Here is a 24,073-nt window from a genome sequence, read left to right on the forward strand (position 1 = left end):
AAAAGCTAAAGACAGCGCTCACCAGGCAACTAATTGCAATGCTTACCTGCAACAGTGATGGATCTTTAAACCTGTAGCCTATATCTTGCTGGAGGAAAAAGAGTGACTGTATGAACCTAATATGATCAACGACCTTTGGGACTATGAGCCCCCACATGGCTACATCAGACTTGAGCCCAGTCGCGAAGTAGCCCTGACAACTTAGCTCTACCAACTGGTGTCTCCGAAATGGGCTGCAAAAAAGAACAGATACTATGATTAATTCTAAAAGCTAGATTTTTATTGGATGAGCATTTTTTAGGCGACGGCTGCAAGCACATGAGATTATGTATAAATTTAGTCTAGCTGATAGTTTCAAATACTATAGTATCTAGCATACTATGAAATAAATCACAAAAAACTACTTTTGCAAACAAACTAAAAGTTTCACTAGATGTTTGCGAAAATGGCTATGGGTAATCTACTATCTACTATATAAACGGCAATCGTTGTGTGTGTGATTGAGTGTCCGCCTTATAGAGTACCGCACTTTTCGGACTATTACCCGCTACTAGGTATCTAGGGCGCGTTAACGGGAATCTCCGGTTAGTACACGCCTCTATACATAACCTATTCATCGTTTTTACACAGAAACACGTCATCTCCGGTTAGCGCATAGTACTTTACACGCAATTAATACTTACTGCCAACGTGCCCCGAGAAGGTCGCGTAAACGTTTGTTTCTTGTGGTCACTGGAAAAACGCAATTCTCACCTACTAAATTTCCACATTGAAAAGGTAAGTGCTTTTTATTCAATGTTGTATTGTCTATGAATTGCCACACTTTCAATACATAACCTTTCACTTGCGTCCATGTACAAATTTAGCTATCGGCCTACTGCCAGCCATTTTGCCGATATTGCTCCATGATATTTTTTCAATTTCAAACTCCATCTAGAACATTTGTTTTGGTTATATATTTCATTTTGCCAACACGTTAACAAGCACTGCTATTCAAAAAATTCATTGTGGCTATACTTTGTGCATTGATAAAGCGATGTGAAGCTACAAAGCAAAACGATCCTCTACAATGTTCCTTATTCTTACAAAACCATTACTTTCATCGCCATCAGAGTCAGTGCTGCTATTTAACCACTTCGGGTACAATTGCATAATCCAATTTCGCGTTCAGGTACAATTAAATCATGATACTCTACAGTCTACAGATTATGACATGGGTCAACAAAATGTCGTTTTAACCATAGAAGCACTCACATTTTCACATAAAATACCTATACTTTTTGGAAAGCAGAGAAAATTCTGTATCTGATCATATTATCTTTATTGCAAAAATTAAAAAAAATAAATATTGAAAGTAGCATGAAATAGCGGTTTTATTAACATTTGTGTTCTACGAACATATGTATTTGACTGATAGGGGTAGCATATAAATGTATAAAAGCATATATGATAGCCAGCAATTAAAACATTGTACTGTGTATAATATGCAATCTACAGTCTCTTCCATAGCTATTAAATTATCTTCATCACCACTCCGCTGGAAGTCTGCCATTTCTATCGCTGAATTGAAGCCTATAATACGCATCCACTACTAACTACTACGTGTTGTTACTAACTAATCGCGATGTTGAACTTTGAACGCAAATTATTCGAAAATCTTTCCTTTGACCATAGCTGTTTGACTAGTCCAATGTCTGCAAACATGTCTGAAGGTCATGCTTAGCTTTGTAGATAGAGTGTAATAGTAGAGCAGCAACATAAACTTATCTTTCAGCCTTTTCCTTCGGAGGGTGGGCTACTCAAACAAAGGTGTTTTATAGTCAGAAATTTACGCTGAATTCAATTATAATGTTTCTACACCTATGTGTTTGCACATTTCTGAGCTAAAGAGCACTTTCGAAATGGGAGGGGGCAGCTCCAAGTTTGGTTGGAAAACCTTACAAATCAGACAAAGAAAACTATTTTATAATCTCAAAAATTAATAAATGTTTTTATTTGAGATTAAGTGAGTCAATTCTCAGCATTCCTTCACCCATGTCAAGGATGCAGCAAGACCGCTGGTTCCACTGTCTTGATTAGTCTGTGAATGAAACCCTAGTCAGAGTGACTAAACTTCAATATGAGACAGCCAAACAGTATTCAAACAGATGGTTAATATTAGAAGCAGAGAGCATTCAATGTGAAATTGCTCAAAAAGTGCTAAGCATTGAGAACTTCGATGAGAGTTCAGACTTGTTATGTCATTATGCCTGTTATAAAAAGTATTGTAACAAACTCGTTATGGGAAGAGCTGAGAAAAGACATGAGAAGAGACAGAAAGAATGTGATACAGCAGAAGAGGTGAGATCAGATATTTATAGCTTTGCAAATTCATGATGATTACTCCATGATGATGGTACTTTGGTGGGAGAATAAAAAAACATTTTCATTTTTGTCTGCACATTTTGTGAGCAGCAAAACTAACCCTTTGCAGTTTACATGGCTTGTTATAGTCTACAATTTGGACATAAATTTATAGATAAATTACATGTATGATCTTTCCTTGGTTTTTTGCATATGACCACACAAACTACACTAGATATGGCACGCTGTACTATGCAGAGATCACTAATTTGAAAGTATAGCGTAGCAAGGTGTATGAGGCTCTTATGAAGAAGGGGTATTTTACTTATCAATCACGACATCACTGTCCGTTCAGCTCTATCGCTTGTGATCAATCTATTGAGCAAACAGTTAAAAGAGACTCAAAGTCTCACGTTGGAATCATAGGGTTTACCAAGAATCATCGGCCTCTCAATGCTGGACTCTATCTCACCCAGAACGAACAGCTGTACATACAGACATGAAGAAGATGCTAGTGCCTGGTGATTCGGATGCAGCAAGTTATGAGATGAGTGAAAAGGCATAGAAGGCTGATGAGAAAATGAGGGGAGTCATGAAAGACTCATAACAGCGAGAATAAATCTGTTTGCGTTTCAAACCACCAAGCTAGTACATATTACCAGTGGTGCAAAAGCTTCCATTGAAATGAAGCAGGATCTTGAAATGGCAAATGTGATAGGAGAGAAACAGCTTTCAGAATTGGTCCAGAAGAGATTAAGTACCCAAGAGATTGATTTCAATGCATCCATCAAGTCAAACAAGCTCAAAACCTTCACCACATTACCATCAGCTAAGAAAAAATCAGAAGAAAAAGTCCCAGAGTGTTCGCACAGACTGTTTGAGAATTTGTTAGTGATCAGCCAACAGCGTAACTTGGATTTGAGAAAAGTGTTATCATTCTCTCTTGGCAACATCAGCTGGTCCCTGGCTAACTCTGATGGCTCTATATTGAAGACTGCCAAGTTGACTCTGATGGCTGCTGTTGAGAAAGATCAACTATGATTTTGTTGATCAACTATCAATCTATGTTAACCAGGATCAGCTACCAATCTTTGATCTGTTGTGGTTGATGCTATGGCCGAAATTCAGACCCTGAAAGCTCCTCCAACTTTAGACATGGTTGCAAGTCAGCTTTTGCAATGGATAATTAGTATTGCAAACATATATCACACATGTCGTGTAGATTTTGTTTGTGACACATACCCTGATATCAGCATTAAAGGAGGTGAGAGAAGTAGTAGAAGTGTGAAAGGAAGGCAGAAGGTTGCTGTGTTTAGTCCGAACTAATTAGTGCCAAAAAGGTCTGAATTTTTAGCAGATGGCTCAAACAAGACTGATTTAGTGAAATTTTTAAAGGATACATGGAGGAAGTCAACTGTGAAGCAGAAACTAAATCTTGTAACAGCTTTTTCAGAAATGCCACATGATCAGCCATGACCTTGATGGATCAATCGCTGTAAGCCAAATACAGTAGATAGTTTGACACCAGACCACGAGGAGGCAGATACGCGCATGTTATCACATATCGCAAAGATAATGGAAGACAAACCCAGCTCAAAAGTTCTAGTCAAGTGCCAAGACACAGATGTTTTCCTAAGCTGTTTATCTCTAGTGGATGAGCTGCCATCACAAAAAGTCATTTACTGCTGTGTTACGAAGCAGTCGAGATATGTAAACAGGCTGTCTGTCTACTGTCCTCACACCCGAACGATGCAAAGCACTGCTCGAGCTCCATGCTCTAAATGGATGCGACAGTGTAAGAGCATTCTATTCCAACGGGAAGATAACTTTCTTCAAGCTGCTAAAGAACAATCTTGAATTCTGTAACACATTGAAATCATTGGGAACAGATTTTGAAGTTGATGGCGCAATGAGATAATCTATTGAGACATTCATATGCAGATTATATGGTGAAGAGACAAATTCCATCAATGAAGCAAGGTATAAGATCTTCTGCTCACTGTCTCACACATCACAATCAAACCTACCACCCGCACTAGATGAGTTAAATCTCCATATATCTAAGGCTGCCTATCAGGCCGCAATATGGAGAAGAGCCAAGCAAATCATTATCAATGCCCTTCCCCCAACAACATGGATGGTTTATGGAAGATGGAGAGCTTAAAGCTAAATAGATGAAGCAACAACCAGCACCTCCTGATGGGCTCGTGGACATGTTTTATCGATTCAAAACTGGGTGCCAGTCTCGTTGCTGTCAGTGCCACAATACCGATCTCAAATGTACGGACATGTGCAGAAGCAGCTGCTGTAGCAATAGAAATAAAGGGGATGGAGATGAAAGTAGTGATGCAGTAGACTCAGATGACTGTGAATTAGAAGGTTAGTATTCGAGTGGTATTGTAACCAAAGGTGCACTTCATGTTTGATTAGAATACATATGTGTCACACTGTATAAAAGACTGACTGATTGCGATTTCATTTGCATAATAAAGTAAATGGTTCAACATAGTAAGCATTAATGATGAATATATGTATACTAAAATGTTATATATACATGGTCTGAGTCTTTAAAAATAGTTTTTATTTTGTTTTGCAGATCTGTAATGATATAGCCTATGAGTTGCGGAAGAACAAGGACAAACTGTAAAGTTGCCACAATATCAACCAAACTGGGAATACATAATATTTAATAATACACTTCTAATATTAGAATATTTGAAGAAAAAATATTTGAATGTTATCAGAATTGATTCCAACTTAGGTTATTGCTAATTATTTAGTATTTATGTCATTTTCATTATTATATTGTTGGTAGAAGCACATAAAACATTGCAGACAATTATTTAATTAAAATAATATATTATTTATATTGCTCAAAAATGAACAATCTGAGAGGTGTAGAAACCAGATATTTGAAATCAGCTCAAAATTCTGATCTAGATGCCACTCTTATCACATAGCCCACCTCCAAAAGGAATAAATCACTTTTTTGACAGCTTTTTGATGCCCTCCTGCTCTACTATAACTGTAAGCAGGCTCTAAATATAGATGGGTGAGTAATGCGACTACTCAAAGCCTAAAAACCGGCTGATGAACTTGAAAGGAATATACTCGAAGCCGCTATAGCGGGCATGCCCCCGAAGTGGTTAAGTTGGAAATTCTCAAACAAAGATTCAAAATTAAATTTTAGGCTAATTTTATAGAGAAATCTTTGGACAACACTGTCACTACCATAAGTCTTAAAGATCGTTGATTATCTTATCAACGAATAATAAAATTCAGTTACTAGCAATTGCTGAGAAAGTCGCAAAAATGTGTCTACCGGGTCGACCATAAAAACCGCATGAATAAGTCTACTCCAGTGAAAGGGTTGAAAACGTTGGAATTACCACTGTTTGTGATAGTAAACGTGTTCATTTCCTTCCGCAGCTGAGTTACTTTTACTTTTTTTCTAGCTACGAGTACTACAGAACTACAGCTACTACAGAACTTGCACGGGCACTCCGAGCGTTGCGATAGGCGACTGTGAGAAAACAGCGAGCAGCGAATATTACAAAAAAGCACACAATCTCATTCAATTTTAGAAATGCTTGAAGCAGTACAATGCCTCCCAAAAAGTCTACTGCCCAAACGCAAGAACAGATTGATTCCCGTAGAGAAAGAGACCGAATTCGCAAAGCTGCAGTTAGACGAGCAGAAACTGCAGAGCAAACACAGCTACGCCCGCAACGAAACAGAACTGCTACTGCAGCTGTTAGAAGTGCAGAAACTGCAGAGCAAACACAGCTACGCCCGCAACGAAACAGAATAGCTACTGCATCTGCTAGAAGTGCAGAGCAAATACAGCTATGGCTACAACGAAACAGAATAGCAGCTGCTAGAAGAGCAGAAACCGCTGAACAAACACAGGTACATCGAGAGCAGACCAGAATAGATGCTGCAGCCGCTAGAAGTGCAGAGACTACTGAGCCGACCCAGCAGCGACTCAAACGGCTTAGAGCAGCCGCTACATCGGCCAGACATGCAGAAACCTCCGAGCAGATGCAACGGCGACCAGAACATGATGCACTAGCTACAACAGCTGCTCGGCGAGCTGAATTTTCAGAGCAGATGAAACCACGACAACAGCGAGATGCACTAACTACAGCAGCTGCTACCAGGCGCCGTGTATTGACAGAAAACTTCGCACTTGACTACAGTCCTGCAACACAGTATAGGGCCGAATTTTTCTATGGGGTGAATGTCCAAAGATGCTCCAGATGTAATGCCTTACGTTGGAAAGGCGAGAGCCCATATATGTAGTTTATATAGGAGATTTTATTGGTAATAAATTTTATTAACAGAACCACATTACTGCTGCACAGTTTGTATATACCATGTCAAAACACAGGCTATAGACGAAGAACTGGTGAGTCATGATTAGTGTTTCAAGCGTGTAGTCTCAATTCAATAAATGATGGCGATAGCTTAGCAGCGCAATAGCAAAATATTTTCTAGAATTTCTTCAAATATGTAAAAATTTTCAATACTGCCAGTTTGAAGAACTTCAGTTTGCCTAGCAATGTCAATTTCATTATCAGTCCTGTGTACAAAGTTAGGACAATTCCGATTTGAGTGGTTCGAGACTGATGCATTGTAGACTAGCTGTAAAACACATTGCATATTTCCATTGGTCTCTCCAACATTATTGACATGTACAACTGCATATGCATATGCAGTCAGATCAGCACAAAAGTTTCAGTAGATTGCATATTTGGAGTTGTTTTACAGTATGAAAAATAACTCTCAATAAAACTATTGCTTTACTTAAATCTGTTCCCGAACACGGGTAATGCAGCTAGTAATAAATAAAAGGCCACCAAGCAAAAACTATTTATAGGGATGAATAGAAAAAATAACCAAAATCTAAGATGATAACTCCCACTTATAAACATACAATAATTTGAGATACTAGTAAAACGACACAAGAGACCAGGTGTACTCATCTAAGAAGTATAACCAAATGATTGTGTGGCAAAGCTCACCTGCCATCAGCAGTCTTTCTTTTAGTCTTGTATCTTTCCAACTCATAGTTGATTGAGCGTAATTCATTGACATCCTTTGATGTAAGCGGTGTCACCTTCTTGGCTGCAAGAGTTTAAGCATAGGCCCCGATTATGTTACTAGCTTTAGTGAGCAATGGGCGCAGAGGCAAATAGAGTAGCAATGAGAAAATGAATGGTGAGTGAACGATAAGAAGTGTACAAGCAATGGAGTGAGAAGGTGGGACAGTAAACATACCGCAAGCATACATCGAACTGATGGTGAGTGAACGGCGAGTGAACATAGAGCAAACAGAGAGTGAACAGCAATTGAACAGCGAGAGAACATCGAGTGAACAAAGAGTGAACAGTGATTGAACTGAGAGCAAACAATGATTGAACAGAAAGCAAACAGTGAACAAGAGAAGATACCAAGACTAGACTTCAATAGTATTATGCATAAGTAAATAATCAATTACTACTGGCTGAAGGATTTTAGTGAACTTCATATCTTAAAAAGCTAAAGCAAATCACCATCTGAGATCTATTAGAAATGTGAGTTTAATCTACTCCCAAAGATATTCAGTTTTTAAAACAGAAACCAAACTGTATGTCTAGTCAATGCTCAAATCTGATTAATTATTATAAAATACTCAAGTCTAGAATAAACTAAATATTCAACTTTAAGAAAATGTGAAGCTACAACCTGAGAAATATGACAGTAATGAGACATCAAAATTAATACAAACAGCTATAAAAAGACACAATAACACTATATAGGCGATACAATGAATATTCTTAGTTTTAATAGATAGTACATTTCTCATCTAGACTCTTATTATACGCTTATAAACATGAGAGAAAACAAACTGATATATTTGTTGATTCGTCTCCTCTTGCGCATGAGCTGCTGAAAGCTCTTATCATTGCTTGGAACAAGGCTGTCAGAGATAAAGACGTAGTGAAGGATCTGTGGATAACCGATAACGTCTTTCTGCATCTGGATAGGTCTGTCCATGTTGTCTATCCTCAATGTACTTGGCCTCTGTGAATATAAGTTATTTTACCACAAATACGAAGCTATTATAAACACAAGAAGCAAAATCATCTTATGTGGCCATTTCTGAAAAACCTAAAAATAGCTACATTCAGTGATATATTTTATGACAAGCATAATAATTGATGCAGTTGTGGTCCTATTTATTATTGCTGCATCAAACCATCAGCAACATACGTTGTCCACTAAGAGATCTCTACCCAGGCTACTAATACATCTCTACTCAGATTACTAATAGATCTCTACTCAGACTACTAATAGATCTCTACTCAGACTACTAATACATCTCTACTCAGACTACTAATAGATCTCTAGCCAGACTACTACTAGATCTCTACTCAGACTACTAATAGATCTCTATTTCGACTACTAATAGATCTCTACTCAGACTACTAATACATCTCTACCAAACTACTAATAGACCTCTACTCAGACTACTGATAGATCTCTACTCAGACTACTAATAGATCTCTACTCAGATTACTAATACATCTCTACTCAGACTACTAATACATCTCTACTCAGACTACTAATAGATCTCTACTCAGACTACTAATAGATCTCTACTCAGACTACGAATAGATCTCTACTCAAACCAATAATCAGAACATTTTTGCATTTTAACATGTCCTGACCAATCATAAAATCTAATTCACCCAAATGAGACTGGCAGACTAACATGGAGCAATTCATATTGTAAATGTATAAATATAATGCATATTCTAAGCATTGCAAATAGACTATTTTCTATAACAGTAGGGTTGGTGAACAAAAAAATACATTATAACTTTGAGGGCAAAGACTTGCACCATTTTTTTCTCATAAGAGAAAAGCCATTCATAACGAGTTGGACTGTGAGATGGAAAGATTACATGTGACAGTGAAGTATTTTTGCTTTCATCTGATACAACAATGTTACAACATGTTACAACAATAACTGTGCAGAAACGCAGAGAAACATAATAACTGAAGTAAAATATAAATCGGTAGGCTGATCCTCTTAGCTCAAATACCAAATGGCCTAAATATAACCGCTGAAAGGTAGTGAGTTATAACTAACCATGCCGGGAACAGTTGCCAGAGTAAGACGATATTTTTTCACAACTTTCTCTTCCCAAACCTTTTTGTCCATGGTTGCAACAGCACCAAGGGCTGAACTCTCAATGAGGGGGTGGCTGTTGTCAAGGAGATACTTTAGTACATGAGGCATCGCCAACAACTCTATTCCATTGTCTGTAAGAAGATTTGCTATTTCAATAAAGGACAATAAGTCTTCGTTCAAGACGCTACTCTCTTCTCCAAGTGTGACTGTACATGATTATTGTTGTTCTCATTTGTAATTATTAGTCTTTTTTTAAATTTCTGTTAAATACATATAAGTACTTGGCACGTCTACAAATGATCTACTTCTACGTCGTCTATATTTGATGGGTATTTCCTGATGCGTCGTGAGTGTTTTGTGTTAATGTTCATTTAGTGTTTTTAGAAGCTGTGTCTAATTTTTATAATGAACAGACAAGCTTTATGAGAGTGCTTGCCCTAAATACAATATTAATGTTTATACTTGGCATGTCTACTCCACACCAATGAATAGCAAGTCTTATCATATTGTTGAGGAGGATGTTGAGGATGCTAAAACCAAACTTCTCAAAAAGTCAAATAGATGCTTGATATTAGTTACTAGTTATTAGTTAGATGACCTCTGTGATGTCGTTTCCTGTGATGCTGCCGATATGCAACAGTAGCATCACAGGAAACAACTCTGGTGACAGCCGACCTTTGACACAACTAACAAAGCTTAACAACCAGAATAACACGCGAGTAAATGAACCAGTAAGACTATTCCTAGATAATACCAATCAAAGCTTCTCAACATCTAGGGTAAAGGTGGCCTGTATTAACCATGATGCATGAACATACAGTCAAACATGGATAACTCACCCACGGATAGCTCGAACACATGGTTAACTGGAACGGTTTCTTTCGTCCGTTCCCACGTAATGATAAACTGCTATAGATAACTCGAACTCAACACTGTTAACTCGAACTGCTTTTTTCCCAACGACTATCGAAACGGTTGTTATCGCTTTAGAAAATCACTTTATTCCAAGCCATAGAGGTAAACCTCAACTTTTCGTAATTCATAAGCGTCGTTATTACCACCATAGGCAAAATATTTTTGTCAACGACTTTTCTAAAGGTTTGGTGAAATTTGATTTATACCAAACATCCGCTTAGCCCTCTGGAAGCAAGGAAAGTGGTATTCGTTAAGAGCAACACTCCGAGGCAGTTCAATTAGAAGTTTTACGAGGTTTTACGGTACATTGTATATCACTCTATCGCTCACGCTTTTTGAATGGATACTTATTGAGCGTACATGTATTCTGTGTTTAGGTCAAACGATGAATAGTTTTCCGACGTCGATTCCGTGTTGAATCAACGTCGGAATGTTGAATGTTTAAAACGTTTTAAAAATTGTTGTAATTAAACGTATACGTTGTCTTAGCTAAAAAAACTATTCATCGTTTGACCTAACCACAGAATACGTGTGCACATTCAATAAGTATCCATTCAAAAAGCGTGAGTGATATACAATGTACCGTTAAACTTCTAATTGGACTGCCTAGGAGTGTTGCTTTTAATGAATCCCAGGTAAAGTGAGGTAATCTTTGCATAAACTTCAAGAAAAATCGGCAAAATTGATCGTGGGTAAAACGCTCAAAAGAAAAAGATGTCTTTTCTTTTGAGCATTTCAACAATGATCAGGTTTTGCCAATGTCAATCTTAAAAACGTCCTGGCAAAAACATCACCTCAAACAACAAACCAATCTCAAGTGATAAAAAAATCTCTATACTTCTTGATAAAAACGTTTTAAACTTTACATTTGAAGCATTTAATTTGAAACAAGCCATTTGTGCTTTTGATTTATATTATAGTTTGTATATGTACATGTATCTACTAATAAATAAGTAAATACATGGACTTGTGACAATGCTCTGATAACTTGAACGCTCTGATAATTCGAACACTTTCGCTCAGTCCCGTGAAGTTCGAGTTATCCATGTTTGACTGTACCTGGTAAAGGTGGCCTGCATTAACCATGATGTATGAACATACCTGGTAAAGGTGGCCTGCATTAACCATGATGTATGACCATACCTGGTAAATGTGTCCTGTATTAACCATGATGTATGAACATACCTGGTAAAGTTGGCCTGTATTAACCATGATGTATGAACATACCTGGTAAAGGTGGCCTGTATTAACCATGATGTATGAACATATCTGGTAAAGGGGGCCTGCATTAATCATGATGTATGAACATACCCGGTAAAGGTGGCCTGCATTAACCATGATGTATGAAAATGCCTGGTAAAGGTGGCCTGCATTAACCATGATGTATGACCATACCTGGTAAATGTGTCCTGTATTAACCATGATGTATGAACATACCCAGTAAAGGTGGCCTGCATTAACCATGATGTATGAAAATGCCTGGTAAAAGTGGCCTGCATTAACCATGATGTATGAACATACCTGGTAAAGGTGGCCTGCATTAACCATGATGTATGACCATACCTGGTAAAGGTGGCCTGTATTAACCATGATGTATGAACATACCCAGTAAAGGTGGCCTGCATTAACCATGATGTATGAAAATGCCTGGTAAAAGTGGCCTGCATTAACCATGATGTATGAACATACCTGGTAAAGGTGGCCTGCATTAACCATGATGTATGACCATACCTGGTAAAGGTGGCCTGCATTAACCATGATGTATGACCATACCTGGTAAAGGTGGCCTGCATTAACCATGATGTATGAAAATGCCTGGTAAAAGTGGCCTGCATTAACCATGATGTATGAACATACCTGGTAAAAGTGGCCTGCATTAATCATGATGTATGAACATACCTGGTAAAGGTGGCCTGTATTAACCATGATGTATGAACATACCTGGTAAAGGTCTGCTGAATCTTGGCATAAGGTGAATCTGCCGACAACCATGCTTTAGTTCCTCACGAACCCAAGTCAAATCCATTAACTCAAGCAGTTCGTAGAAGATATAATCACAAACAAGATCGAGAGTGCGAACGGTGAACATGCTTGGTGCATCCTCGCTGACCAGCTTGATGGTGTAGTAGCTGTTGTAGAGGATAGTGCGCATACTCGTCATCTGTCGAAACAATCACTCTACTTGTCTTTGCCAGTACATTGCAAGCGAGCTGAAGCTAGCCTACTAACCTCATACGGCGCACAAGTAGTAAGAATATAAGAGCTAACGATAGCTAACACTTCACGATAGCTAACACTTCACACTGCCTGTCAAAAGTCAGGTTAAAACTTTGTGCTGTCTGTCAATGATGAGATCTGCAAACCTTTCAGCTAATGAATGAAATGTGAATGTCTTCTCCCGCCATGAGTCATAGAAGGTCATGGACAAATTACTTAATGACTAACAGCCCAGTTAACTTGGAAACAAAAATTGATGTTTGCTTATGAACAGTAAATATATGTACAAAATACCGTATATAGTTTTCTTCAAATAATCACCAATAAACAAATACTTGCTCTGATAAAATGGTTTGAAAAGAACTGTTAATATTCGGACCTTAAGGTATCTTTAGTATACAGGCTAGCTTCAACAATATTAGAAAAGCTGTTGAAAGGTTATGGACAGAGTGTAATTGTAACTGTGAATGCTTACATGACATGCTTACATGACATGCTTACATGACATGCTTACATGACATGCTTACATGACATGCTTACATGACATGCTTACAAGACAGTTTTAATAACATCAAACGAACTATGCTGACCACCAACGCTGACCACTCACTGACTGACCACTAAGACTTATAATTGACCAATCATCTCAGAATAGCCGCAGCCTGTTATTAGCTTCAGCCTTAACTGTGAACTTTTTCAACTATTTTGGCTAACGTGGCTACTTCTTTAAGTTTTCCATTCCTGCACAGACCACTCTGTGGCTTACACGATGTCTGAACAGGCCAATATATGAGTACATGCTACTTGCCACGAAACATCGTGCCAAAGCACAGGTTTGGCACGATGAGAATCTATGAGCACTTGCTGGTATTAGTAAGACCTGCACTGACAACAGAGCGTTTAATGAATTTACTAGTTGAAAAGCTGTGATCAACAACTCCTTTCCATTTTTAGTTACCAAACAAAAAATCTGATGATGGTCTGATTGTTTCCTGTAACAAAATCAGCCAATGAGACCTGAGCAATGCAAAAGCTTTTTAAAGAAGCGCCAACATGTTGTGCTGATGCCAACAGCGTTGATGCCATGGTCTAGGCTGTATATAGCTTAGGACCTAGGTCATGGCATCCAACTTGCATGCTTGTCAACTAGGCTACCAGCCGTGGCTCAATAGTAGGCAGGGCGGACGAGTAGACCTACCTGATCAAGCCTCTGATGAGTGAAGAGAGAAAAACCTTCAAAAACATAGTCCCTGTCATCCCATCTGATTATGGTTGCTTCCTTGGTCTGGTGAGAAAAGTGCATCAATGAATTGAACAATAGTGTGCCAATAGAGATAAAAACCTCAGTCCCCTGGTGTAAGCACACAACAAAAAGCACAAGCAAGAGATGGTTATTAAATGCACTTGAAGTCAACGTGTTAGACTGACAAATCGCAGGCTATTTCTCAAATGATGACCGTACCCTAGACTAGTGTTAGTTATGCACACATAAACCAACCTCAAAGTTCACCAATGATGACAAACTAATCCTGTAGTGGAAGAGCCTGCTCAGGTTGTTACTGTCAGGCCTGCATACATCTAGTAACTTCTCACCGGCATAGAAAGCGTGTCGCACACCCAACCTCCTCGCCCTCCGACTGCACTTACACAAAGGTCCGCTGTTTGTCTAGAATGTTAAAAGTTAGTCTTGCAGTTTTATAGAGCCATACATGCAGCAATTAGTAGACTTAGACCCCCATTGAAAGTTCTAAAATGTTATATACAGTGATAGTAGAGTGACACTTAGGGGCACCAGCGCAAAAGCGCTACGCTGGACCGACAATCGCATCATGTTTACATAATCTGATTGCCCGCCACATCATTGAGTAGTTTGGTTTATTGGGTAGTAACTCTTTTGCTTGTTTACAAATGCATTGTACAGACTCTACAGGTCCTACACCTGTTGACTATGAGCTGGTTATGATTGTGTAGACTCAATAGGTCCTACACCTGTTAACTATGAGCTGGCTATGATTGTATAGACTCGATAGGTCCTACACCTGTTGACTATGAGCTGGTTATGATTGTGTAGACTCAATAGGTCCTACACCTGTTGACTATGAGCTGGTTATGATTGTATAGACTCGACAGGTCCTACAACTGTTGACTATGAGCTAGTTATGATTGTACAGACTCGACAGGTCCTACACCTGTTGACTATGAGCTGGTTATGATTGTGTAGACTCGATAGGTCCTACACCTGTTGACTATGAGCTGGTTATGATTGTATAGACTCGATAGGTCCTACACCTGTTGACTATGAGCTGGTTATGATTGTACAGACTCGACAGGTCCTACACCTGTTAACTATGAGCTGGTTATGATTGTATAGACTCTACAGGTCCTACACCTGTTAACTATGAGCTGGTTATGATTGTACAGACTCAACAGGTCCTACACCTGTTAACTATAAGCTGGTTATGATTGTATAGACTTGACAGGTCCTACACCTGTTAACTATAAGCTGGTTATGATTGTATCGACTCGACAGGTCGATACACCTATTGACTATGAGCTGGCTATGATTGTATAGACTTGACAGGTCCTACACCTGTTGACTAGGAGCTGGTTATGATTGTATAGACTCGACAGGTCCTACACCTGTTGACTATGAGCTGGCTACAATGCATGCTGCTAATTTGAAATTAACCTGATGAATAAACTATAAATCATAAGAGGACAGGTTCCACGAGAATACTGTTGTGAAAAGTATTGCTCAACTCGTTTCACATTATTTCTCTTGATTTCTCATATGAATACGAACAGATTTATCGCATAATGACAGACAAATTTTATAAGAGACTTACTTCTCCTTTGTCATTAAAGCAGATCATTTTATGCAGTCTCTCTGGGTGCTCCAACTTAGCCTGCACTTCAGCGCTGACTGTGGGCCCCGTATCCTTGGCCTCTACCTGACCTTCCTCATCACTCTCTACTATCTCACCTTCTTCCTGATCAGATTCATCCGTAGCATCATCTTCTGAATTATGACTGCAGCCTTCTTTTTTACCTGTTTTAGACATTTACTATATCCTCATCTGCACCCAAACAGACTAGTCTCCCATTTAGCTATTTACCTTTAAGTACTCTTTTACAGTACGCTTGAATTACTGCCGCACAAGTAATTAGTTGGTAACCTAGAAAATGCACAGCCACTCGAAAAACCTTGATAATTCATGACTGATATATTCCCTCTTTTAGTACGGAATATTTACCATAAACGCGCGTGTGTCACCATATAAACACTTTTTGACCAATTTTATTCAAACCTCACACGCATAAGATTCGTGCCTTCCACCTAGTTGCTAAAATATTTGATCTTAAAACTCCGTCTGGCTTCCGAGAACAAGTCTCTAAAACACCCACCTGCAGGCTATTTGATTAAAAATATAAAAAATCGTGGATATTGCCTGTCTTACTGCCAGTCCTTAATATGTAGGATCAAGGAAAATCAGAAGGTATAACCAAAGACCAACCAGATAATATGTCATATCTAAGACCACAATAAAATTCAGCATGACACGCACTATTAAAATGACAACTCACAATAGCTTGGTGACAAACCATTGCTTTTAAATTTAACTTGCAAATTAGATCCAACCTACATATGGTGAGATACTCACAGCAAGACAGCCTGGCAGTCCTCTCCGGATACTTGTACTCCTTCCTACCTTCCCGTGCCCTGCTCGCTCTCTTTAGAACAGTCATCTCAAACCTGTCCTCGAGTTCCACAAGATGCTTAGTAGCTAACATCTGTCCATTCTGTTTACCAAATCATGCCATGCAATTCATAACAGCTATTTCTCCTTATCCAGATCTTGCTATTCCTAATTGAAAAGCTAAACAAACGCATGATCTAACAGCTTGCGAAAAAAAAATTCATTTGATAAGTTTGTATTGATAAGATTTGACCATGCACTTTTCCAATCTTAAAACAGATAAACATATGGTGAGAAACAGATAAACATATGATGAGAAACAGATAAACATACAGGAAGAAACAGATAAACATACAATGAGAAACAGATAAACATATGGTGAGAAACAGATAAACATACGGTGAGAAACAGATAAACATACGGTGAGAAACAGATAAACATACGGTGAGAAACAGATAAACATACGGTGAGAAACAGATAAACATAAGGTGAGAAACAGATAAACATACGGTGAGAAACAGATAAACATACGTTGAGAAACAGAAAAACATACAGTGAGAAAAAGATAAACATACGATGAGAAACAGATAAACATTCGATGAGAAACAGATAAACATATGGTGAGAAACAGATAAACATACGGCGAGGTACAAATAAACATGCGATGTGAGAAACAAGACAAACATACGGTGAAAAACAGATGAACATACAATGAGAAAGACTTGAAAGTTTTGTTTTTTAAACTGGTTTGTGCTAAATACGACTGACACCAAGTATTGCCAATGCTTAGAGGATATGTATTATCCATAACATTGGTCATTTTTCTATCACAGTATAAAACACTAAAGGAAAAACCGGTCTAAAACATGTGTAGTTAGAAACAGCTCTTGCATTTTCATTTGCCAAACTGGCATAAAATATCAATCAGATGTTTCAAAGATATTAGTTGCAAACAGACCTTCCATCCATATTCAGTTGCAATGCTCCAGTTCCACACTATAGCTAGGGGTGTTACACAACTCAGTGCCCCACTATACCTGGGAGTGTTACACAACTCAGTGCTACACTATAGCTAGGATGTTCGGCGACTCAGTGCCACACTATAGCTAGGGGTGTTACACAACTCAGTCCAACACTATAGCTAGGGGTGTTACACAACTCAGTCCAACACTATAGCTAGGGGTGTTACACAACTCAGTCCAACACTATAGCTAGGGGTGTTACACAACTCAGTCCAACACTATAGCTAGGGGTGTTACACAACTCAGTCCAACACTATAGCTAGGGGTGTTACACAACTCAGTCCAACACTATAGCTAGGGGTGTTACACAACTCAGTCCAACACTATAGCTAGGGGTGTTACACAACTCAGTCCAACACTATAGCTAGGGGTGTTACACAACTCAGTCCAACACTATAGCTAGGGGTGTTACACAACTCAGTCCAACACTATAGCTAGGGGTGTTACACAACTCAGTCCAACACTATAGCTAGGGGTGTTACACAACTCAGTCCAACACTATAGCTAGGGGTGTTACACAACTCAGTCCAACACTATAGCTAGGGGTGTTACACAACTCAGTCCAACACTATAGCTAGGGGTGTTACACAACTCAGTCCAACACTATAGCTAGGGGTGTTCCACAACTCAGTCCAACACTATAGCTAGGGGTGTTCCACAACTCAGTTCAACACTATAGCTAGGAGTGTTACACAACTCAGTGCCACACTATAGCTAGGATGTTCGATGACTCAGTGTCACACTATAGCTAGGGGTGTTACACAACTCAGTCCAACACTATAGCTAGGAGTGTTCGACAACTCAGTCCAACACTATAGCTAGGGGTGTTCCACAACTCAGTCTGACACTATACCTAGGAGTGTTACACAACTCAGGCGCACACTATAACTATAGCTAAGCTATGTGCACCAGGTCAAATACAATATGCAACCAAATACAACAATCACCTGGTTTTATAACTGGCTAACTCTTTCACAATAAATTATCAGAATATTCATCTGACAAAACAATTATAAACATAATTACTACCAAATTTATGCCGATCTTACCTCGGCATCTTTGGAAAGGTATCTCCCTGCAGCGGTGGACTCGACATAGTCAGCTAGTCTAGTTTCAGTGGGCTGAACAGTCGGACGCTCATCGTACGTCCCATAAAGTCTTTCCACACTATCTCCACTACGATTGGGAATACATGTATATAATACAATAATCAACAACTAAACGACTATATAAAATGAATGGAAAGTAACTGTAGACCAGATGTGTAGTATATATTTGTATGATTGATAAACATGGTAAAGTAGACCAGATGTGTAGTATATATTTGCACGATTGTTAAACGTGGTGAAGTAGAGCACATATGTAGTATATGTTTGTACGATTGTTAAACGTGGTAAAGTAGACCAGATGTGTAGTATACGTTTGTACGATTGTTAAACGTGGTGAAGTAGATCACATATGTAGTATACTTTTGTACGATTGTTAAATGTGGTAAAGTAACCAGATGTGTGGTATACGTTTGTACGATTGTTAAATGTGGTGAAGTAGATCACATATGTAGTATACGTTGGTACGATTGTTAAACGTAGTAAAGTAGACCAGATGTGTAGTATACGTTTGTACGATTGTTAAATGTGGTGAAGTAGATCACATATGTAGTATACGTTTGTACGATTGTTAAATGTGGTGAAGTAGATCACATATGTAGTATACGTTTGTACGATTGTTAAATGTGGTGAAGTAGATCACATATGTAGTATACGTTTGTACGATTGTTAAATGTGGTGAAGTAGATCACATATGTAGTATACGTTTGTACGATTGTTAAATGTGGTGAAGTAGATCACATATGTAGTATACGTTTGTACGATTGTTAAATGTGGTGAAGTAGACCAGATGTGTAGTATACGTTTGTACGATTGTTAAATGTGGTGAAGTAGATCACATATGTAGTATACGTTTGTACAAGGGTTATTAATAGCTATCGAGTTTCTTCCCATCCCATAGAGTTGGACAGAAGCATGTATAACATATATGTATAACATTTGGTTGTGTCAAACATTTGGTTGTATAACAAAGAATAATTAGACATTAAACATACCTTGCATTTAGTTTGTCATCCGTGTCGGCTACAATTAAGCAAAAATATGAATCAAGCATTTCTATGTTTATTCAATACAAAAAACCTAAAATGGAGATGGTTACAGGAATAAGACAATTTTTGTATTTTATGGTACCTATCAACAACCTTGACATTGTGCTTTATGATCAGATATCTGGTGAAATGGCAATAACTACTTTGTAAAACTAACAGATTAAAATTCGCTGGATTTCAATTTTAATTTCGCTGTTGCAAAATGGAAATAGATGGTCCAAAGTAATGGCAACCCACAACTAATAATAATATTTAAAAAGACACAAGTTAATGATGCATATCAATCATCGTCCTCACGTTTTTCAAAGCTTCAAGAAGACAGAAATGATCTGTTGTTGTATATGATTATTAGCATTGACTTTCAGGAAAAATAATACAAATAATAAAATCTAAAATAAAATAGAAAACAGAGATGCTTACCCATGTTCATGTCACTGTCGCTGCTAGAGCTGTCAGATGATATGCTTTGAGTCGACAATGGCTTCTTTTTATTAGGACTTGATTTGGGATGTTGACCTTTTTTTGACAACTTTTTGTGATTTGTCAGCTCATCTTCATCATCTGATGGTAAATATGATGTTTGGTACTGCTTGGGCTTCTCTCGAACAGCCGGTCCACTTGGAAAGAGAGGATATGATTGCCCTACATTAGAAAATGTGTCATTTTTACTTCTCACTCTTCTTTCAGCACTGTCTTTCCTGCCTCCATGAGTGAAGGGTTTGCGTCCACGACTGTAAGAATCTGGCCTCCCATTGTAGCTACTTCTAGAACGGTCTGACAAGTTGTTATCTCTTTGGTGCCTTGATCCTGAACTACCACGACTTTCAGTAAGGGATGATCTTGAGGGTGACGAAGATGGTCGGCAGCTAGCATATCTTTTGCCAGAGTCCCTATCTTTAGGAGATCTTTGACCAATGTCTCGATCTCGGCTGAACTTTGAATTGCTGAATGACCTGTTGGGTTGGTTATCGGAGACTCGATTAGATCTCATCGGACTTCGTGAACATCTACGCCTGTTGGAAAATCTGTTGTTGTTTGCACGCCTATCTTTATTTGCACACCTAGTTTTCTCATATTGGATACTGCCTGAAAAATGTGTTGGACTACGGGATGCTCGTCGATGATCTCGAAAGCGTGATGGATTGCGGCTTGACTGTGACTTTCCTGAGCGCCAACTAAAATATTCCTTATCATTGCTTTTTACAAAGCTATCCTCTCGAGAAGCAGAGCAAGCAGGAGGGACAGAAGAATGTAATGACTGTGCGGGTGGTGGCTGTGACAAATGAAATGATCCTAAAGGTTGTTGAAATCGTCCGCCATGAGTTGGCAATGAGAAGCCAGCACCTGGCAGGCTGGGAGGCGGAACACTATATGGTGGGATTCCACGAGGAGTGGAATTGAAAGGAACGTGTGATTGTGGCCTAGCATTGGGCAGTCTAGGAGGGGGTAAGCTAGTATCAATCAAAGGAGGTAAGTTTGTATTCACTGGCAAAGATGCATTGGCTCGTAGTCCGTTATTCTGCATTTGCGTCAGCGTAGATATCATTTGAGGATTATTTTGCGCCATTGACAACACCTGATTGATATTTGGTGGTTGTCCTGGAAATGCGCCGTTGACCTAATAAAGACATGTACCCATATGATAACACCTAATAAAGACATGTACCCATATGATAACACCTAATAAAGACATGTACCCATATGATAACACCCTTACCTTTCATCTGCATAATGGTAACCACATTGAAGAGGATGTTTGTATCAACTACCAGGTCAGCCTATCAAATGTGGAAGCTAAAGCACGAAACAAAATATGGTAGAAAAGCATTAAAATTTGTTAAATTTCTCACCATTTGCTGAGAAGTGTTGTTTGTAGTGGGAAGTTGCTGCATACCAGCACCTATATAACAAATAAGTATATATGCAACACTCTAATGCTTATTTTAGCAGTTCAAATAAGATTTGCTAGTAAACTCATCGCTCAAATTATAGTCAACCTTTTGTTGTGTATAAGAACAAAGCAGTACTACCTGGTTGAGGCTGGTTTAAAGAAGGTGTAGATGCATGACTGATTGATGAAGTCATTTGGTCAAACAAGTGCTTCATCTGCTCCAGTGTTCGCTGAACTGACTACAAACCATTAAAAACTATAAAATATTGATTTACTAACTACTTGTTATGAAAGAATTTGCTCTCAGACAACTGACTGATAATCTTTTAATCAAATAAAAATTAAAAAGCTTAAAGGTTGACTTGCAACAAAATTCACATTACAGTTATTTGGTATCAGAAGATTCACCAAGTCTTACTCTGCTGTGTTGTAGGTGCAAAACATGTGGGAATGTGATTACAAGCTCTTCAAAGCTAAAAACGAACAGTTAATCGCCGCCATCCCGAAACCGCCGTAGATTGGAATCAACTTATTTCTCTGACCTAGTCAAACGATTTGATTATTGTTTCGACACATGATGTTATCACGTGAATTGAAAGGCCAATAAAAGGCTTTATATAAAACCTCTCGTAGCACTAGTTTATGACAAACATTTCGGATTCTACAGAAAAGCCCGTATCAAATATAGATGCTCGCTACTTTACACTTTTGTTCCGGCTTGGTCTAATCGTCAAGTCGTAATCAGATCATGTGACCCATACTTCCTGCCAAAGAGCGCGAATAATTTCTGCAGCATTTTCCGACTATCACAGATGACCAGCAGGCTTGTCATGTTTATCAGAGAATGATATACACTTCTTCGAGCTAATGTTAAAAAATTAAACGAATTTTTACGGTAGATTTTGAGATATCAGTGCTCAAAGTGACAGCATTACAATGATGATGAGATAGACGCGTAAGGACAATAGACATGGTTTAATTGAATGCCTGAAGTGTATTTGTGAAAATATTTCGACGAATGAGGTTGCATGAAAGTGTAAACAGAAGCCATCTTGTTCAACTACATCCCATATGAGCCATTTTGGAAAGAGATGCCTATCTACGGCGCTTTCGTGATGGCTGCGATTAACTGTTCGTTTTTGTGCTTTCAAGAGCTTGTAGTCATATTTCCACATATTTTCCACCTACAACACAGTAGAGTAAGACATGGTGAATCTTTTGATACCAAATATATATAATCTGAATTCTGTTGCAAGTCAACCTTTAAGACTTATAATTGCTTATGCCTAGACACAAAACTAATGACTTCTTAGAAACTGGATCTAGTAGCTAGATGGCGCTCATGTAGCCACTGTAGCCCAGGTTCTATTCAGCTGCAGATTTATACTCAACTTACTTTGCATAGAAGTTACATATTTGTCTGATATAATACCAGGTAATCTTCAACTAGCAATATAGCAAAATCATCGCTAAATATAAAATCCTAGCCTTTTATTCGTGACCACGCAGTAACCAATCCTAAACTTATTAAATGCTCACAGCTCAACACAAGAGCCCAACTAAGAAAAATAATAACATTCTAGCTATTTCCATTCTTATAGTCGCATAATTCCATTTGTTACATTCTGAACAACAAATTAAAAAATGCAGTAAACATCACTATGCTAGAAATATGCTGTATGTTTGCAGCTGGCTGAACTACATCAAACAAGTCACCTAGTTGCAAACTTTTACACTTTAGTGATTCAAATTTCTGTCATCGGATTTAGATTCTGCAGTTGGTGTATGATAACAGTTGAGGTTTACACTCTGCAGCATGTTAACCACAAGTTAATCTTGCAGAAAGTAGTCCTGTGAGCAGCTTCCTTTATGAAATTGAGGAGCTCCTTGTATGAACATTTACATTTACTGGCTTCCCATCTGCTACCATAACAGAGAACTAATGGCTATTTTTATGCAATAGAACATTTGGTAAGACCTGCTTAAAAAACTGAGAGAGTGAAAAGGAACTAATACTGATTACCGAAAGAGATGGGGTGTCACCCGATGCAGGAAGCTGCCTATAGTTGCCATTGAAATTCATATCGTGCCATTAATTCCTTCCTAAAATGATCCATAAACCAACTAACAACATCTTATGAGCAAGCTCATCACATGTAGAATGCTTATAACCAAAATAATTATTAGTGGAATCAGTTTTAACAAAAGAGATAATTTATGAAATTTCACTACTAATCTGTCTATGCTGTTAGATACATTTGTACAGGTTGCTTGAATATAGTAGCACATAGTCTTAATTTCCAAACAAAATTCTGCAAAAGCGAGCTGAAAAATAAACTTATTAAGATGTTTTTACGCCGTTGTTCCTTAGTTTTACTTCTAACACGAGCTAAACAATGTACAACATGGCGTTACAGCTTATAATGACCCCCAAATAAAAAGTTAGAATTGATCATCTTTCAACAATATTGTATCTCAAAAGTATATGTACAATGTTGCAAAGGTAAGCCTTCAGAAAAAATAACTTTAAGAAATAAACTGCCTACTTGGAAAGTTGGGCTTTATTCATTTTCTACGCCGCCTTTTTACTGTTAACATTATTACTGAACGACTCTTACACTAAAACTGAGTCACGTAAATTTAGTCTACGTT

General features: G+C 38.2%; 1 protein-coding gene across 1 annotated transcript in view; it reads right to left on the bottom strand.

Moving 5' to 3' along the window:
- Positions 1–23,525, bottom strand: part of LOC137400735 (ribonuclease 3-like) — an 84,673-nt gene extending 61,148 nt beyond the window's left edge. Inside the window, exons 1-15 of the mRNA XM_068087071.1 lie at positions 23,445–23,525; positions 21,561–21,660; positions 21,381–21,430; positions 19,951–21,148; positions 19,477–19,504; positions 18,425–18,551; positions 16,318–16,456; positions 15,502–15,704; positions 14,154–14,321; positions 13,854–13,940; positions 12,380–12,599; positions 9,482–9,654; positions 8,235–8,409; positions 7,368–7,470; positions 47–233 (exon numbers count right to left, since the gene is read on the bottom strand). Of these exons, the coding sequence (XP_067943172.1) occupies positions 47–233; positions 7,368–7,470; positions 8,235–8,409; positions 9,482–9,654; positions 12,380–12,599; positions 13,854–13,940; positions 14,154–14,321; positions 15,502–15,704; positions 16,318–16,456; positions 18,425–18,551; positions 19,477–19,504; positions 19,951–21,148; positions 21,381–21,430; positions 21,561–21,660; positions 23,445–23,504 (3,018 nt within the window). The 5' untranslated portion in view covers positions 23,505–23,525. The remainder of the gene's footprint in view (positions 1–46; positions 234–7,367; positions 7,471–8,234; positions 8,410–9,481; positions 9,655–12,379; positions 12,600–13,853; positions 13,941–14,153; positions 14,322–15,501; positions 15,705–16,317; positions 16,457–18,424; positions 18,552–19,476; positions 19,505–19,950; positions 21,149–21,380; positions 21,431–21,560; positions 21,661–23,444) is intronic.
- Between the last annotated feature and the right edge of the window lie 548 nt (positions 23,526–24,073).

Source organism: Watersipora subatra, chromosome 7, assembly GCF_963576615.1.
Source record: "Watersipora subatra chromosome 7, tzWatSuba1.1, whole genome shotgun sequence".
NCBI classification, from domain to species: Eukaryota; Metazoa; Bryozoa; class Gymnolaemata; order Cheilostomatida; family Watersiporidae; genus Watersipora; species Watersipora subatra.